Below are 18,269 nucleotides of genomic sequence, written 5' to 3' on the forward strand. Positions count from 1 at the left end.
ACCAGTGTTATGGGGCTGATCGCCGAAGAATTGATGCTTTTGAATTATGGTGCTGGAGTAGACTCTTGAGAGTCCCATGGACTGCAAGAAGATCAAACCTATTCATTCTGAAGGAAATCAGCCCTGAGTGCTCACTGGAAGACTGATCCTGAAGCTGAGGCTCCAGTACTTTGGCCACCTCATGAGAAGAGAAGACTCCCTGGAAAAGACCCTGATGCTGGGAAAGATTGAGGGAACAAGGAGAACGGGACGACAGAAGACGAGATGGTTGGACGGTGTTCTTAAGGCTACCAACATGAGTTTGGCCAAACTGTGGGAGGCAGTGGAGGATAGGGGTGCCTGGCGTGCTCTGGTCCATGGGGTCACGAAGAGTTGGACACGACTGAACAACAACAACAAAATGGGGCGAGTTCCAGCATTCAAATGCCATATGCTCAGCTGCCCCCGTTATGCACATGATAATCTTCATAGGTTGGTGGTAGAGGTTCCAAATAGGCCAGTGCTGGATTTAGGGCGGTGAGGGCAATTCCATTCCCACACATGGGGCCGAGGCGAAGGGGACACAAAATTGAGAAGATCCATAATTGAGAAGATCTATTTGGAGGCGCCAAATTATCAAAGGCTGCCTCTGAATTATCAAGCAGACAGGCACTTAAAATCAGGATAGGGAGCTTGTGGCCCTCCAGATTCTAACCAGCATTAGCTAGCATAACCAATGGTTAGAGATGGGAGTTTTAAACAATAAAAGCTGGATTGCACAGCTTGACTTAAAGGAAACAAGATTAGTTCCGTAATGGATGGACAATTAAATTCAGTGAGATGACAACAATACTTTCCCATGGTATAAGCAGAAGACAGGTGGCAATTTGTAAAACAAATCCTTGGATAGCTGACTCATCATATCTTTGGCAGCATCTGCACTACACATTTAAAGCAGTATCATACCACTTTAAACAGCTATAAAAGGGTTGGCATTTAAGTCCAGTCGCGAACGAATTGCGGCGCTCATCTCGCTTTACTGGCCGAGGGAGCTGACATTTGTCCGCAGACAGTTTTTCCAGGTCATGTGGCCAGCATGACTAAGCCGCTTCTGGCGAAACTAGAGCAGCGCATGGAAACGCCGTTTACCTTCCTGCCGGAGCGGTACCTATTTGTCTACTTCCACTTTCTGTGCTTTTGAGCTGCTATGTTGATAGGAGCTGGGACCAAGCAGCAGGAGCTCACCCCATCGCGGGGATTCAAACCACCGACCTTCCAATCGGCAAGCCCTAGGCTCAGTGGTTTAGACCACAGCGCCACCCGTGTCCCTTAAACAGCTGTACCTTCCTCCAAATAATGCTGCGAACTGTAGCTTGTTAAGGGTGCTAAGAGTTGTTAAGAGACCGCAATTCCTTTCAGAGAGCTACAAGAGTTCTCTGGGAAGTGGAATGGATCATTAAACCACTTCGGGAATTGTTTGCTCTCTGCAAAGAACATTCAAAAAGGTTATTTTGTCCTGCATTCTGAAATTGTTTGATGCATTCTCCCCCCTTACAGTTTTGCAGCGTTCTGCTGCACGTGTAGGTCCAGCATTAAAGATCTGCATGTTTGTGTTTTAAGAGACAGACATAAAAGTGCAATCTGTGAGGGTAGTATCCCCCTTTCCAGTGTGTGCTCTGAATCCCCCCCCCATATTAATATTTATTTTTCAGACAACAGACTTTGCTTACAATATAACTTGAGGGAGGGGGGGGGGCTTAAATAGAATAACTTGGTGATTGCCATCCTTATTTTGTTCCTTTATCACTGTACTCTTCTCAGCTTTCTTCTACGGATCCACGAACAAGTTAATTGCACGGAGATCCAGAAAGGAAAATTGACACTGCAGAGAGACTGAGAATATTTTTGCTGCCATGATGACTATTCCTTTCTATTTATAGACACGGCAAAGCTTGGGTGTTCGTCCAATAAACAGATGTGCCCATTGGTGACACCGTGTCATAACCATACCTTTTAAAAATTGCAGCTGGGAGCAGGTGCTCCTTTCCTAAGCAGCTTGCAGGTCTGAGGGTGGATGAATTAGGCCTGCGTGGAGAAACTTCGGCTGCCTTCTCCTCTCGCGTGGAAGAATGTCGAAGGAAACTTTCACGTTCACCTCTTCCACCCTTCGCTCCCTGCGTCTGCAGCAAGAAATGCTGGAATGGGAAGACCGGCGGAGGGCTGCGTCTCGCCAGTCTGTAAGTCGGAGATACCAGCCTACTTTGGGGAGCCTCTCTGCACTCCCCAAACTTGCCCGACGCCCACAGTATTGCCGGGATCCTGCTGTTCACAATGCCCTGTACACAGGAGACTTGCCAAGAGTCCGGAGCATTTTTAAGGACGAAACTACTGCCAACTTGATTGTGGAAACCCTCAGTGAGGAGCTGGTGTGGTCTGCCGAAATGGGTAAGAAGGGGTTGTCCATAGTGGAAAGAAGATCACTTGGATTGGTCACTGGCCTTTTAGATTTTGACTCAGTTCTGTGGGGGTGGGAGACTTTTCAAGGCTTGGGTTATGGCAGGACGACAAGTTGGAGCACAGGAATTTTGGTCCCACTGGGGAAAGATTCAGCATTGCAGGGTCTGTTTTTTTAGGATTTCTTTGTAGCTTTGAAGGGCATGGGGAGACGATTTAGAAAAAGAACATGATTTGATAGAGGCATATAAAATGAATAATCTGCATGCACTCACTGTCCTGAAAACAGTTTCACTGCCCTTTAAATGCCCAGTAATTTAAAAAAAAAAAAAAAAACAGGAAAAGTGAATAGCCAGAAATTTAGTTGTAATCACAAAAATGTGGGCACTTCAGTAAAAGCGGTTAGTTTGGAATCCCCTTATGAAAAGCGGTATTCTTTGTAAACAGGGCCTTCTGTCACATTGCTTTTATTGCAACATAGGTATTCTGACATGGAACCAGTAACAACTTAAGCAAAAAATGTTTGCTATTTTCTCTCTGCCATCAACAAGTTGCGACACTTTTAAGAGTGTTATTGGTATGAGCTTTCGTGTGCATGCACACTTCTTCAGATACCTACTGGAAGGTGCTACTGGAAGGAATTTTTTTTTATTTTGTTTCGACTATGGCAGACCAACACGGCTACCTACCTGTAACTAGAACTTTTAAGAGCAATAGCCTCCAATTTCTTCAGACTTGAGGCCCATGTTAATCCACAACCTGCAACACGTTGCCCAGATTTAAGTAGTTTCAGGGCAAACAGTAGCATTATTTCATGCTCACTGGTCTACTATGAGGGATTGCTTTGGGAAAGCTCCCCAGCTGAGAACGAAGGAGAAAGTCATACTGTGCTGTTTGCTCCCATCACCAGAGAATCGTGGAATTCTGTGCTTCTAAATATTTATTAAGGTATTTGTTTTGCTCATTGACTATCATGGCTGATAGTTCTATCGCCAGATTTTGTGGCAGCCTAATTATGCGTTGTGGCGGAAGGATTTTCTGTATGTTTGCCCTGAACCTATTGCAAATCCATTTAACTGGCGGTATTAACCTGCCTCTCCTCGGTTTCTGATCCTCCTGCCCAATCATCTTCTTCTGCAGGGCTGTGGGTGCTGACCCCCCAGAAGAAGCACACTTCTCCATTGTGCATCACAGCGGCCAGAGGCTACCAGGATTGTGTGAAGCATCTGCTCCTGCAAGGGGCTGAGGTTGATGCTGTCGTTGGTGGGAAAGCCGCCATTCACGAAAGCTGTGCCAACCACCGCGCAGAGTGCACCCGCCTGCTCCTGAGCCACAGCGCAAACCCCAACCTTCTTTCGGAGGACGGATTGGCCCCTCTGCATCTCTGCACCACTCAGGAGTCTTTGCCGTATGTCTGGGAAATTGGGAAGGGGTGTGTGTTTGTGGATTGAAGCATTGCAGCAATAAGGCGACAGCAGAATAGCAGTAAAGTAATTAGCCAAATGGGACTAACGATTAGCTTGTATTAGACTAACAATTAGCCTTCCTGGTGGAGTTGGCAGGGGGCTCCTTAATTCAATTGCAAAAGTGCCTTTCTCCCATGCTAAATTAAATGTAGATTGTACTACCTCAATAAATTATGCAAAGCATAATTGGGCAATTCTGATTCTGAAGCAAGAACCACCGAGTTTAATCTTGTTTTGCATAATTGCCTTTGTTTACTCTGTTCCCTACTGTTTTCTGGTCCTGCTAGTCATGGGGGTGGAGAGCATCTATGCAGGGCAGTGGAACCCCAATCACTGGAACCCTTCTCCAGCTACGTTTCCTGAGAAAGCTGGATTCTTCTGTTAATGAAAAGTGTCCAGTTGAGCCGGGGTGAATGTAGCCAATGAACACACCAGGGTGGAAAGCCATGGCAGAAGGCACAGATTAGGTTAATACCCAACTCTCCACAACTCTGAAGAGTGCACAACACATATTTATATAGTCCCAGTACATTGTTACACATGAAGGACACGTGATCATGTGTTTCAACAGAATACCTTGCATTCAATCTTCCTGTTGGTCTTGGAGCTCGATTCTCAGAGTCCTGTCACTCTCCCAGACATTATTGACACTACCAGGAAATTTCCAACCACAAGGTCTGTTGCAAGTGGACAAATTGACTTTTGCTTCTAAAAGCACCTTGCGGACAGCTAAATGGGTCATGCTAAGTAGGCCATACTGTTTGCAAGCATATCTAACTGGGGGGGAGAAGCCATTGTTACGGACACACTTAGGCCAAAAGGCTCTCTCTAGCCCTTTCACTTCCAGTTGCAGGGTCATGTCCTATATGGGTCCTGATTCTTTTAAAACAAAACAACAAAACAAAACAACAGAGTGGCAGAAGACTGTGTTCACTGCTGCTTCCCTAGATAAATATTGTGCAAGCTTCCTGCACCCACCCATGGGTTGGATCGTGTGATGGTTGCCAAATTCCCCACAGCTACTCCTTGTGCTTTCCAGATGTGCCCAGCTGCTCCTGGAGTACGGAGCTCTGGTCAACCAGAATACAAGAGACCACCGTGCTTCCCCATTACACGTGGCTGCAAAGCATGGCCTGGACGACCACGCGAAGCTCTACCTCTGCTATGGAGCACAGGTTGCCCACAGGAACCGAGAGGGAGAGACAGCCCTCAACGCGGCCTGCGCCAGTGCGGACAGGCCTGAGGAGGCTGGCCGCTACTACCGGGTGGTGAAGCGACTGCTGGAAGGTGGGGCCGACGTCCGGATAGCTGGCCGGAAGAACCATACACCCTTGCACAACGCCTGCAGCAACTGCCACATCCGCATTGTGGAGCTTCTGCTGCAGCACGGGGCACAGGTCAACGTTAGAAACTGCGCCGGCTACACACCTGTGGATTGTGCCCTGCAAGCGGTGGAGGATTACCTGGAGGGGCAACCTGAGAGGCTTATAGCCACCTTGCTCGACCATGGTGCTGCTTCTATCAATCCCAAGGTAAGGGTCACCACCTCTATAAGCTGCTGGCTGACCTTGGTACTGGGAAACCTTTTTGTACATTCAACCCAATAGGAGGAGAAGGCAGGGCTGGCCACACCATTAGGCAGCTTTGGGGGTAGCAAAGAGGTGCTGGAGGGCAGAATTGTTTGTAGGGTGTGGTCTGCCCTGCGTCCCTTAAGCTACCTTGTTGTCCTCTTGTATGATGGAGGACACTCTCTCCTATTGTCAGCGCGGTAGTAAATTTAACCTACCATTCTGTATGTGGAGAGCAAGGTGGGTGGGAGTCATTTGGTCCTTGGTTAGGCAGCAACATGGCTTGGGTTGGTCCTAAGGCGTTGGGGAGGAGAACATTTGCCTTTGGCAGCCTTGGCCAACCTGGTGCCCTCCAGATGTTTTGGACTATAGCTCCGTCAGTCATAGCCTGCATGTCTGTAAATAGAAGGAAAGGAATGATATGAGAGAATCAATGCTTCGTGGGGCCTGGAGATGGAAGAAGGGGTCCCTGGGAGTAGGAATGGAACCAGGAGTTGTGCAGAGTCTGATGTCCCACCTCCTGGTTATTGGAAGTCATGTTCTGCAACCTCCACTTGTCTTTTTCCTGAGATTTCCAACAGGTTTTGCCAGCATGTTCCTAAACAGTTTCCCACAGCCAGATGTATTCTAAATATTTCTTTTTAAAATGTGTACTACAAAATACTCAGGATTACATATACTGTGCTTAATTATTTTACTGAGCCCTTGAAATCTTGGTCTCTGATATATATACCCTCTTGGCCTTTTGGATTTCATCTTTTCAAGTTTATAAGAGCTAGAATGTGACTCTCTTCTGCCTTCCTTTGCCAATGAAAATTCTCTGGAAATACTCAGAAGTCCTAACTGGAATCTTTCTGTTTTCTTTTCTTTTCTTTTCTTTTCTTTTCTTTTCTTTTCTTTTCTTTTCTTTTCTTTTCTTTTCTTTTCTACTACTGAATGAAATTTATTTCTAGACACTGTGATAATACAGGAGTTCTGGCTGAAGACTTCCAAGGGATGTAGCATAGGAGATTACTCTGATTTTACCTGTGCGGGATTGATAATTAAATTATTTTATGTACCTTGCTTAAAGCAAGTTATTCCATTAAGCAGTTTATATATATATTTCTAAATAAATAATTGAATCTACCTCTTCTTTTCTTTCCAGTATGCTCACACGTGTGTTTTATCTATTTCTCTCTCTCTCTCTCTGCTTGGTAATTTTGCCTTCAGATGCTAAAATTTTGTGCCTTGTCACCTCAGGCTATGGAAGTTGTTCTAAATTCCTATGACCGGATCCCACCCTGTGATTCTTGGGTGGATTCTGTGCCTCTTGAAGTGTGGCAGGTAAACTCCTCCAATCCAATGTAGTGCAACACAAAAACAAACACATATGCACACACTTATGCAACCACAAGGCTTGCTGTTTTGTCCTGCAAAATGGGAGATGGTGCATCAAACTATGAATCTTGGGAACAGTGAATCTTGGGAAGCTAGTTTTCTATGTGTGGAGACTACATTTTTGTATGGCGGAGCGCAAATGCAAGCTCATCTACCATTTGTAAGATCCAGGCCTCGTTTTCCCCCTTCCAACTCAGTACTTTCTGCCACCTGACATTTCTTTGACTACTTACATACAGAGCCTAGGGCTTGCTGATCAGAAGGTGGGCGGTTTGAATCCCCGCGACGGGGTGAGCTCCCGTTGCTCGGTCCCAGCTCCTGCCCACCTAGTAGTTCGAAAGCACATCAAAGTACAAGTAGATAAATAGGTACCACTCCGGCGGGAAAGTAAATGGCGTTTTCATGCGCTGCTCTGGTTCACCAGAAGAGGCTTAGTCATGCTGCCCACATGATCCGGAAGCTGTATGCCGGCTCCCTTGGCCAGTAACGGGAGATGAGCGCCGCAACCCCAGAGTCGGACACGACTGGACCTAATGGTCAGGGGTCCCTTTACCTTTACCCTTAAAATTCCTGAATTGGTCACCTGGTGTGTGTGTGTGTGTGTGTGTGTTCAATGCCTCATTTTACTTTTCTTTGCATTTTGACAGGAGCATCAGGTGTTCTACGATTCAGCCATCTGCCTGGTGAATCAGCCCCGCCCTCTGCAACATCTGGCCCGTTGTGCTGTGCGGAAGCAGCTGGGGCCGCAATGCCATCAGGGCATTGCTCAGTTGAAACTGCCACCTTCTCTGCAAGACTACCTGCATCTCCCACTGGAGGGCTATCTCCAGTGATGAGGAATGTACACACTGGCCTCAAGAAGATTGAAGTCAAAAATTCAGAATGACATACTTATTTTTCCAAGTGGCCATTTCTCCAAATTTAAGAGGCTGCTCGTTAAGCACTATTAATAAGGTTGTGGTGAAATGTAAAATTGTCTGGGAATGGTATATTCAGTAGCCATCTGCTCTCTCATCTTGAAGTGGTCAAGGATCGCCCTAGAACTTGGGGCCTGCATGAGCACTTGGGCACCTGACACTTTAAATCTAATTTATTTTAATTATATTTTAACACATTTATATTTATGTTTAGGTCTGAAAATGGCTGACAATTGCCCCACAATGTACTGTTAGGCCCCTTCACCATAATCTTTGACTGCACCTACCCCATGATATATGCTGTAATCTGAACCTGATTAGTATTAAACTGATTATTTCCTTTATTTAGCTTGTGTCTGCTTTTATCCGTTTTCTCTTATCAAAATGTTAGTAACAAAATCTCTTGCTGCAATGTTCCAGCTCCTGCCTGCAACACCAGGTCATAGACATCACCATCATTATTAACCTGCCTATCTATTTATATAACCTGCCTCTTTTAATCAACTATTTTGTATTAAAATATATTAAAGCCAGCTAACTATCACAGCAAACTTTTAAATAATAAAAAATACTGAATGACAATGCAATCAAAAGCAGAATAAAAAATAACAGAAGAGCCCTTTTCAAAAGACGGTGCCACATAATACTGTGATGGAAAGGCTCACCAGAAGGCATGCAGCGGTGAGACACATGTGCCCTTCCTTGGACAAAGTCTTTTATTGAATACAATGAAAAGGAGATATATTGCTTCTGCAGCAGATGGAGGATACTTTGCTCTGGATACCAATATGACTCATGGCTTAATGCAGATGTTAAGCTGTGAGAGGCGCAAAATGGAGCCATGTGCAACACTATAGCATAACTCCTGGAGGATTGTTGCCATCAACAATAGAAGTGGCCATCAACATAGAAAGGGAACTGTTGCAACATGGTTTAGTGTGTATGCCCCCTGCCACTGTGCCCTAATATTCATTCCAGGACGGTGGTTCCCAATTAGCTAAGTATTGCAGAACCCCTGTTTTTCAAAAGCCAAGCCATGGACTCCTACTTTTGAAAATTTTGATATATCTATGGTGATTTTTGTTATGCAAATAGTGCCACAAACCGGGGGTCCACGGATCCCCAATTGGGAACCACTAGGACGTGGGTGGCGCTGCAGGTTAAACCACTGAGCCTAGGGCTTGTCAATCAGAAGGTCGGCAGTTCAAATCCCCGCGACGGGGTGAGCTCCCGTTGCTCGGTCCCTGCTCCTGCAACCTAGCAGTTCAAAAGCACATCAAAGTGCAAGTAGATAAATAGGTACCGCTCCGGTGGAAAGGTAAACGGTGTTTCCGTGTGCTGCTCTGGTGCGCCAGAAGCGGCTTAGTCATGCTGGCCACATGACCTGGAAGCTGTACGCTGGCTCCCTCGGCCAGTAACGCAAGATGAGCGCCGCAACCCCAGAGTCGTCTGTGACTGGACTTAACAGTCAGGGGTCCCTTTACCTTTAGGAAGTAGGACTGATAATATCAAAGACTGTCAAAAGTTTTAGGAGAGTTAACAGAGCTGAACTCCCCCTTTCTATCTCTGTCTCCATTAGGGCAACCAAAGATGTTTCAGTACCAAACTGAGGCCAGACAAGAAGCCATCATCTAAAAATGCCAGTAAAGCGAGATGAGCACTGCAACCCGAGTAGTCCACGACTGGACCTAACAGTCAGGGGTACCTTTATATATATGTATATATATACACATTTAGAAATAATTACTGTAAGTTAAATAAATACACCCTATTTCTTCCTATTGTCAAGAGTATAACCTCACTGCATAATTTCAGAAATGTAGGAAACGTAACCAGAGTTAATACGGAAACTTTTCTTTCACGATTTGTGAGTTTTTATGTAGAATGGGACCAGGGTGTGCTAGAAGAAACGGACAATGTTACAAGTGTCTAATGGGCCCCAACAGCTGCTTTTGTGTTGGGGGGGGAAACAAATTTTAAAATGTTGTGATAACATTTCGGAAACCTCCCCCTACTAAAAAAGCTCCTCTATTATCCTCTTATGCATGGAGGCTGGGCAGGAAAGCGGGTGGACTGCACCCAGCAAAGAGTGACCTGAAACAGCCTTGCAGTGCGATCTCTTTACATTGCATTTAAAACCCTCGATTTCCCCCCTTGGGTGGAAAGGTGTGGGGGTGGGCAGGATAAAAATAAAAATAAAAATACAAAAAATAAAAATGCACATATATATCAATTTATATGGTGTTGTTTGTTCTGTTCACTGGAAAACGAAAGGCATCCCCTCTCACGCTTTTGGCGAAAAACCGCATTTCATAGCTAGATAGTACTGTATATAAAATGATAAATGTACGCAATACGCCGTGGACGCATAATATACACGTCACCCATTCCCTTCCACAGCCGCTGCTATGGCAACCGCGGCCTTCCATCCTGGCAACCTCGCGCGCCTCGAAGTGACGTGAGCAGCGGGCGTTAGTGACGTAACCGATTCCTCTGGGGAAGAAAGGGCTCTCGGGCAGGTGAGTGACAGGTTCCCGGCGGCCCCCCCCCCCCCGGCTTGAAGCTCCGGGGCCGAGACACCTTTGAAGCGGGCCCTTCCGCTTCTCCCCCCCGGGAAGTCCCTCGGCGCCTCCCGGTTGCGAGCGCTGCCCGCTCCCCGCTCTGCTGCTGCCCTTTCGGCCGGACCTCCTTTCCCTCGGCGCCTCTCCGCCCTTGCCTTCGCTTTCCTGCCCTCGGAAATGTCTGAACTTTCCGCCCTTCTTCCGGGCAACGTTTCCTCTGTCGCGGCACCTTCTCTTTTCGTTTGCATGCTGCTTTTTGGCCCCGCTTCCTCCTCGCCCTGCCTCCTTTCTGTCACCTCGCGCGGCCTTGAAGCTGCTTCCCTTTGCACTGGCGAGGCTCCATGTCCCTTCCTCCAAGAACCGTCCCACCCCCCCCCCACCCCCGCCTAGTCGGCTGTTTGTTTTGCAAAGCTCATGGCGAAGCCTAAGAGGGAGAACGGAAACCTTTATGGGGAGGCATCGGGCAGGGGCAATGCCCATAGAAGTTAATACCCGGGAGACGGATCTTGCTGAAACTGGGACCGGATCAAAGGTGATGGGGAACATCAGAACAAGGCTAAAAGACAGGAGTTGAGGACAGGCTCCTTGAAGGCTTCGTAGAAGGGAGAAGCAGGAACCCAGCAAAAGGCAGGTTGAGGCACTTGGGCAAAACATAAAAGCTCTCAGCTAGCATACACTTCCTTTGGGGCCAAGGAGGACATGGAAATCACCTGTGCTACATCATGCAAATAGAAGGACTGCATGGAGTGCTTATGTCATTAAGTGCTTATGTCATGCCAAGTTGTTGGTTCCTTGCTCCCTCCCTTATCAATGAAAACTTAATGTGCCCCAGTTTTTTGTTTACTGTGGCTACATCCCCAGCAAGCCATCAAAGTCAATGGCAGGAGGCTAATTCTTGCCGGTCACATGTATTTTTTTCCATCATTGGATAAGGGGGTGGTCTGGGTCAATCTTAAAAATCCTAATGAGATATAGGGGAGTATATCTCTGCCACTTCCTGTCCCCCGCCCCTTTTAACATCAACTGGACAAGAGGAAATTAAATATATTTTTCTGGCATGGAGATAGGTAGTGGGAATTGCTTCACTTGCTTAGTTTCTGTATATTGGGTTGCTATTATAAGGTCAGTAACTGAGGAAAGCATACTCAGTCATAGCTTTCTCTTTTCCCCAAGTAATCTGCTTTCTTCATACTGTATTGGCATTATAAGACATTATAGATCAAAATTACTGCCTTGTATTGGGCTGAAAATCTATTGAAAACCAGTACAACCAGCACAGAGCAATGTAATGTACTTCTGTGAACTAATATACCTCAGGCGCTTCCATGAAGACATAGTTTTGCGTCACAAACTGGTTCTGCAAATGGAAACTTCTCTTAACCTGGAGGCAGTTTTATTTTTTTAATATTGGACAGGGAGGCTAGCTGGCAAGAGGATGTGAAGGTCTTAGGTTACAATCTAGTTGGATAATCAGGGCTTCAGCCTACAAGCTTTGGCTCCTATTACAAATATTAGAACTAAATCCTGCTTGGTAAGTAAGAAATAAACCTAGTCCCTATAAGCATGTCCTTAAGTCAAATAAATTTTGGCTGCTTGATATCTTACTCCTGATAACATGCACCAAGCTGGTAAATTAAAAAAAAGATTTGTTGGAATACAAAGAAACATAGGTCTTCAGAAATCTGATGATTTGTTGGAAAGATAGTGTGCATTGGCATGCAATCTTAACCACAATGTTTTCTAGATCCTCTTTCTTACTACATATATATCATCAATCCATCTTTATACAGATTGTAAAGCATTTTGTACATGGTCTTGTTTATCCTTGCAACACCCTTTCATTCCCATTTTACCACTGGAGAACTGAGGCTGAGATAGCAATTTGCCCAAGGCTCCTTGAGGTCATGACTGAGGTAGGGGCTAAATCTCACAGGATTAAGTTGAGAACTTTGAATTGTGCTCCTCTGACTTTGATGCCTATTTTATTTAACATTCAGAGAAACAAGAAAACTGAAAACAGCAGGTGAAACCAGGGGTAAAAACCACTGTCTCTCTTTTTCTCCTTAATTAAAAACTGCAGTGAGACATGGGACTGAAATCCTAATCAGATGCCATCTGAATTTCCCTCTGCTATCAAGGCCAGAACTGCTATCCTATCCTTGTTGCTCCCCCTTTCTCTAAAGCTAAGAGATGGAGCCCCTTGAAGTGACCATCATTGAAGGTGTGGGGGATGAAGTCACTGTTGTGGCTGGCGTTGTGTTCCTTATCATGGCCCTAGTCCTGGCCTGGCTTTCCACATATGTCGCGGATGGTGGCAGCCATCTTCTGGGAACGGTTGTGGCTGCTGGAGATTCAGCAGTGATCCACTTGAGCCCCATCGAACGTTACGTAGGGAACTCGGTGTCAGAACAGTCGGAGCCCCAAGGTGCTGCAGAAGGGGCTGAAGAGAAGGCAGAAGAGGGTCCTGCTTCTGATGCAGGACCTGCAGTTGAGCAAGGAGACACCAGCAGTGGTTCAGATGCTACCTTAGACCGTCTGTTGGACATTCAGGGCCTGTCCCAAAGGACCTTTTCTATTACTGCTGATTCCCAAGAGAACCAGAGAGTTCCACAAGCTGTGCCTGTCATGGAGGAGAGCGAACCAAACCCTGTATTTATCAAGGTGCGCCTCAAATTCCTCAATGACACAGAGGAGGTGGCCATTGTGAAGCCAGAAGACACCATTGGCATCCTCAAGAGGTGAGTGGTGTTGAATATGAATAAAATATGCACAAGTCCAAAGTGTTGCGTCCACATATTAACAGTGAGTAATGTGCCACCTGGTTTTTTTTTTTGCAGTTAAAGCAAGTAAGTAAAATGGTTTGTCTCATAAGTTGTCAACAACACTAAACAACTGAAAGCCAAAAGAAATACTTGCACAAGTACATCGTCTATACATATGTTCAAACCATGGATAAGAAAAGGTTTGATAAACAGGATGCAATATCTCAAAATCTTTAGTCATTGATCATTAAAATGTGCATAAAAAACCTTTAGCACAAGTTACAAGAAAGATGATTCCAGCTGAACATCAGGAATATCTTTCTGACATAAGAGCTGTCCGACAGGGGAATGGACTCCCTTGGGAGGTTGTGGATGCTCCTTCATTGGAGGCTTTAAAGCAGAGATCATATGGCCATCTGTCATGAATGCTTTAGTTCAGATTCCTGCACTGCAGGGGGTTGGACTAGATGACCCTTAGGGTCACTTCCATCTCTACAGTTCTGTGATTCTACTGTAGTCTGGATTACACAATACAATGAGAAAGAATATTGTAGAGGATCATGCAGGTAAATGCTCTCTGGTATACTTATGGCTGACATTTTTTGTATATTTTCTTCAGTATTGTGAAATAAGTATTAGTTTTGCACATAAAGAAGTTCTGTCCAAAGGAGACTAGTGGAAGATGATTCTGGCATACTGATTATAAGGAACCACTGCATTATATGCAGCTGTGAGAGCGCTAGCAGATGAACCCTATTCACTTTGAGTGGCATGAAGCATGTTGCACAGCAGTCTATTGAGCTGAATCATTCACCTGACCTTTAAAAAACAACACTACACATTTGAGGGTGGGGGTGGGAGATGAACAAAAAATGTTTCCAAAGAGTGGGAAAGCTTCAAAGAAAGCTTTGCAGGTGGGTGGGTGGGTGGGTGGGTCAGTAGCAAGAGTTGCATGTAGTTTATTGGCCTACAAAGTGGTTGGGATGGAGGTTTATTCCTCTTAAAACTTTAAGAGACCTCCAAGCGCACTCACAGCAGTGCAAGACTTCTCTACACCGACTACCAGCCCAGCAGACTTCTTGGAATACCTCTGGGGTGATGTGAGCTATGGATGCTCCAGGAAGTTCTGCCAGGCTACTAGGATCCAGCATGCAGAGATCCCCCCCCCCATTTCATGCACCCCACCAACTTCCACATCCCCTATGAGAACTGCTACTTGTGAACACATTTATTTATAGGGTAGTGAGGTATGTTGTTGCTTATCTTAAAGCGGCCTTACCCCACAACATCATGCCCTGCAGGTATTTTGTACTACAACTCTCCTCAGTCCCCGCCGGAACACCCATTTAAAAGCAGTCCATCAGTATTCCCTCCCTCCCTCCCTCTCTCTCTCCCTCCCTCTCTTTGACCTAGATGTTCATTTCCTTGTTTTTCTCTCCAAAGCAAGTACTTCCCAGGCCGGGAGAATCAGATGAAGTTTATCTACCAGGGCCAGCTTCTCCAGGACCAGGCACGGACTCTTCGCTCTCTCAACATCCTGGACAATTGCGTAATCCACTGTCATCTTTCTCAGACTGCTACCTCCGCCATGCCTGACCCAGTGGTTGCACCATCGGAAGCTGGCGGTATCACTTTGAGCATGGGCAACTTGATGATTCCCATTTTTGTAGTGATGCTGGCGGTCATCTGGTATTTCCGTATCAACTACCGGCAGTTATTCACAGCCCCAGCCACCATTTCCTTGGTTGGGGCGACTGTCTTCTTTAGTTTCCTTGTTTTCGGAATGTATGGACGATGAGCAGCCATGGAGAAGGAGGGAGTGGCTTTAGCTGCCAAATCTTGAGTGCTCTCTGTTTCGTACTTCCACTCGTTCATACCCTGTGAGGGACAGATAAAGCTCTTATCCAGAATTCTCCGCTGATGGAGGCTAGAGCCCCACAAACCCTTTGAGTTGAAAAATTGTACTTAATTTCTACATTTTCTATCGCTACAGCATTTGGGTATCTTTGAAGAGTGATGCTAGAAGAGGGGAACGAGACAAGTATAGAAGAGAGCAAGGCCACAGGCATTTGCTCTTATCTCCCCCTACTCTCAGGATAGAATCCTTTCAGCTGTCAGAAGCATTGCCTTGCTGTCATCCGGCTTCTAGGCCTCGAAGAGAGATTTGGCTGCCACGTTCTCCTCCACAGCTACTAGGACTTGGAACTTGGTGATGATTATCATAGAGAACCCATTTGTACTGAAGTACAGTTCCTTTCCCTTATGCTCTTAAGACTTCTGAGCCCCGCAATAGAGGAAATGGACTCTCTGCCTAAGCATTTGCCTGTTTAGTTTGCTGCTGCTACTGCTTTGGAAAGCATGAATGGAATGATCTTTGGGCTCATGCTTCTCTCCATTTCACCGCCACTAATTACATGGTAGTTACACAGTGACGCACTGTGAACTAGTGAGACACCTGCCTTCTCCCCTCCCACCTTGCCACGATACATGCACCTTGAACTATGTTCTGAAGACACCTGCCCACTTCTTACTGTACGGACTCCCATTGAGATGCTCACACTACCCCTGTGCTGTAGAAAAGAAGAGCCCTCTCCAAAGAAGGCCATTTGCATGTGCACACACTGCAAGGATTATGACCCAGAATGCGATTCGTAACCAAGATGCTTGCATGGTTTGCCTCTTAACTGTCTACAGGAAGAATATTGGCAGCACTTGGGGGTTAACCAGGTTGACTTACAAGTATTGAAACCACATGTATCTTCTTGGAATTCACGTTCATTGGCTGAGAGGGCTTCAAATAGAAGACAGGCATGAATTTCCCTTCTTGTCTTCTGTGTCATAGGTGACGATTTGAAATCGGAAGACATAAAAGACCAGGACTGGTAAATGTAATCACCACACCCCTCTCTGCAAGGTTATAGGCGACTTCTCTTTGAGCTTGCTAAAGTATTTTAAATCCCACAACTTGTCTCTTAAATGGAGGGAGTTGGGGGAGTTATTAAATTTCAGGCCTCATGGTTGCTAACCTAAATTGGAACTGAATAATCAACTTCAAATATTTCTGATGGTAATTATCAGTGCCAAGTAATTCCCCACTCCTCATCAAAATCAATCTCTAGTATTTGTACCACTGATCCAGCTTTTAAAATCAAGGCATTTATTAAAAGTTGTTAGAAATCATTCTTTTAAGTTAAATCTGCGCTTGACATCCACTGTGTGAAATGTATTATAAAAATCCATGCAGATTTTATGTCGTCGTGTTTTCTTCTGTGGAGTTAGTTCAAATCTGCTTTAAGATGAAGGAAAATAAAAACAGGCATCTGAGCAACTACCTCTGGGTACCTGTGACAATTAAGCATTGCCTCTAAATGACAAGGCAGGGAAGCTTTTTGTAAATTGGGAGAGATTGGATTCTTCCCCCTGGCCCCCCCTCCATCTTTGGTGTGCTACATAGCTTATTAACAGATGAGTGTATGTGTGTGTGTATGTCCAGTTATTTACTTGCTTAAAGAGGCTTTTGCTGGAGCTGGGAAGTTTCCATACCCAAATTTTATATACTCTATATACTCTTCATATATAGGGCTTTTCACACCACCAAACTGTGAACAGCTTTGCTACATGATCTACACCAGGCATGTCGAACTCCCAAGAGACTGCAATCTACTCCCACTATAAAAAACTGACAGTGATATACCCAGTTGTTGAGCTTTTTTTGGGTTCTCTACCTGCTTGATTCCTATCAGTCCCAGCTAGCATGGCCAGAACTCAGAGATGGGAGTAATCCTGCAACACTCTCAACCAGAACTAGCTTTACAGCAAGATTGTGTGCTCTATGTAGACTCCAAATTTTGTTTCAAGAAAAGCTAAACATTCTGGGAGTTGGATAGCACTCTGAGCTAGCACATACATGCTTGCTCCTGCAATTTACTCTAGCTTTTGAGAAGGAAAAGGGGCTTTGTAGAGCACTAGTCTCTTCCCCAACTCTGCAAAGCTGTTGCTCTGTAGCTTCTTGAGATTTCACAATGTGCCTTTTGACAATTAGATTATTTTAGAGGACCAGGTCTACACACTCACACTCGAGTCTTTCAGGTGCTGTCCAAAATTGCACTTTTTTGTAAATGCAAAAAGCCAAGGACCCTCTGGTTTCACCAAAAGATCTGGTTCAACACTGTACTCTCAAGATGAGGATTAAGTAGGCATTGAAAGCAACAATTTAACAGAACTAAGAACAGCCATGGACTGCAAAAAGATCAAACCTATCCATTCTGAAGGAAATCAACCCTGAGTGTTCACTGGAAGGACAGATCCTGAAGCTGAGGCTCAAATACTTTGGCCACCTCATGAGAAGAGAAGACTCTGGAAAAAAAACTGATGTTGGGTAAAATTGAGGCCACAAGGAGAAGGGGGCGACAGAGGACAAGATGGTTGGGCAGTGTTATAGAAGCAACCAACATGAATTTAACAAAACTCCAGGAGGCAGTGGAAGACAGGAGTGCCTGGTGTGCTCTGGTCCATGGGGTCATGAAGAGTCGGGACACGACTAAACAACAAAGAACAGCCTGAGGCTCAAATACCAAGCAGAGTTGCAGTTTATTTACACAGGCATTCCGCAATCCATGGATGGGCAGAAAAAAAAATACAGATTTGACAGGGTTGTTTTGTTTTTTTAAAAAAATTAGCTACCTACCTGTACAAGCTGAGATTACATACACAAAACAAGTTTTAAAAAATAATAATTCAGAGACCACAGTACAGTACTTACTCCAATGATTTCTGCACATGTTCAAAGATAACACATAGGTGCAGTTTGTACATCATCAACAAATTAAAAACCTCTCAACAGTCCACTCATGATAGAATACACGGGTTTGTTTTTTCTTCAAGTGAAACAGGCCTACCTTAAAAATTAAAGGGTGCAAGTGCAGATACAGAGCCATATATAAAAAGACCTAGGTCTTCCCCCACCCTACCCCTCCCTCAATTAATGTTCAAAATTCCCCAGATGCTACACTTCCTAGGTTATCTGCAACATGATCCCAAAGGGTTCAGTTGCAACCATGGAGGCTAAGCAGGGGTCTTCCTTTTCCCTCAATCTGGCCACTTTTGCGCCACTTCAGTTTTACAGGTACATAATTTTAATGGGGTAGCAACTGGTGGTCAGGCATAGAGAAGGTAACTGATC

The 18,269-nt window shown here is 45.3% G+C and overlaps 2 protein-coding genes across 2 annotated transcripts; both read left to right on the forward strand.

Moving 5' to 3' along the window:
- The first annotated feature begins 2,030 nt into the window (after positions 1 to 2,030).
- Positions 2,031 to 8,108, forward strand: ASB16 (ankyrin repeat and SOCS box containing 16). Its single transcript, XM_033170573.1, has 5 exons — positions 2,031 to 2,424; positions 3,574 to 3,841; positions 4,939 to 5,431; positions 6,680 to 6,793; positions 7,495 to 8,108. Exons 1-5 carry the CDS (start codon positions 2,109 to 2,111, stop codon positions 7,678 to 7,680), a joined length of 1,377 nt encoding a protein of 458 aa, XP_033026464.1. The 5' UTR covers positions 2,031 to 2,108; the 3' UTR covers positions 7,681 to 8,108.
- Positions 8,109 to 10,180: 2,072 nt separating this feature from the next.
- Positions 10,181 to 16,337, forward strand: TMUB2 (transmembrane and ubiquitin like domain containing 2). The gene is made up of 3 exons (XM_033169516.1): positions 10,181 to 10,283; positions 12,406 to 13,063; positions 14,531 to 16,337. Exons 2-3 carry the CDS (start codon positions 12,516 to 12,518, stop codon positions 14,883 to 14,885), a joined length of 903 nt encoding a protein of 300 aa, XP_033025407.1. The 5' UTR covers positions 10,181 to 10,283; positions 12,406 to 12,515; the 3' UTR covers positions 14,886 to 16,337.
- Positions 16,338 to 18,269: the final 1,932 nt, after the last annotated feature.

This window comes from Lacerta agilis, chromosome 14, assembly GCF_009819535.1.
Source record: "Lacerta agilis isolate rLacAgi1 chromosome 14, rLacAgi1.pri, whole genome shotgun sequence".
Classification (NCBI taxonomy): domain Eukaryota; kingdom Metazoa; phylum Chordata; class Lepidosauria; order Squamata; family Lacertidae; genus Lacerta; species Lacerta agilis.

Coding starts and splice junctions, on each gene's coding strand:
- ASB16 (XM_033170573.1), top strand. CDS start 2,109: ATGTCGAAGGAAACTTTCACGTTCACCTCTTCCACCCTTCGCTCCCTG. Junction 2,425..3,573: donor GGTGTGGTCTGCCGAAATGG/GTAAGAAGGGGT, acceptor CTTCTTCTGCAG/GGCTGTGGGTGCTGACCCCC. Junction 3,842..4,938: donor ACCACTCAGGAGTCTTTGCC/GTATGTCTGGGA, acceptor TGTGCTTTCCAG/ATGTGCCCAGCTGCTCCTGG.
- TMUB2 (XM_033169516.1), top strand. CDS start 12,516: ATGGAGCCCCTTGAAGTGACCATCATTGAAGGTGTGGGGGATGAAGTC. Junction 13,064..14,530: donor ACCATTGGCATCCTCAAGAG/GTGAGTGGTGTT, acceptor TTCTCTCCAAAG/CAAGTACTTCCCAGGCCGGG.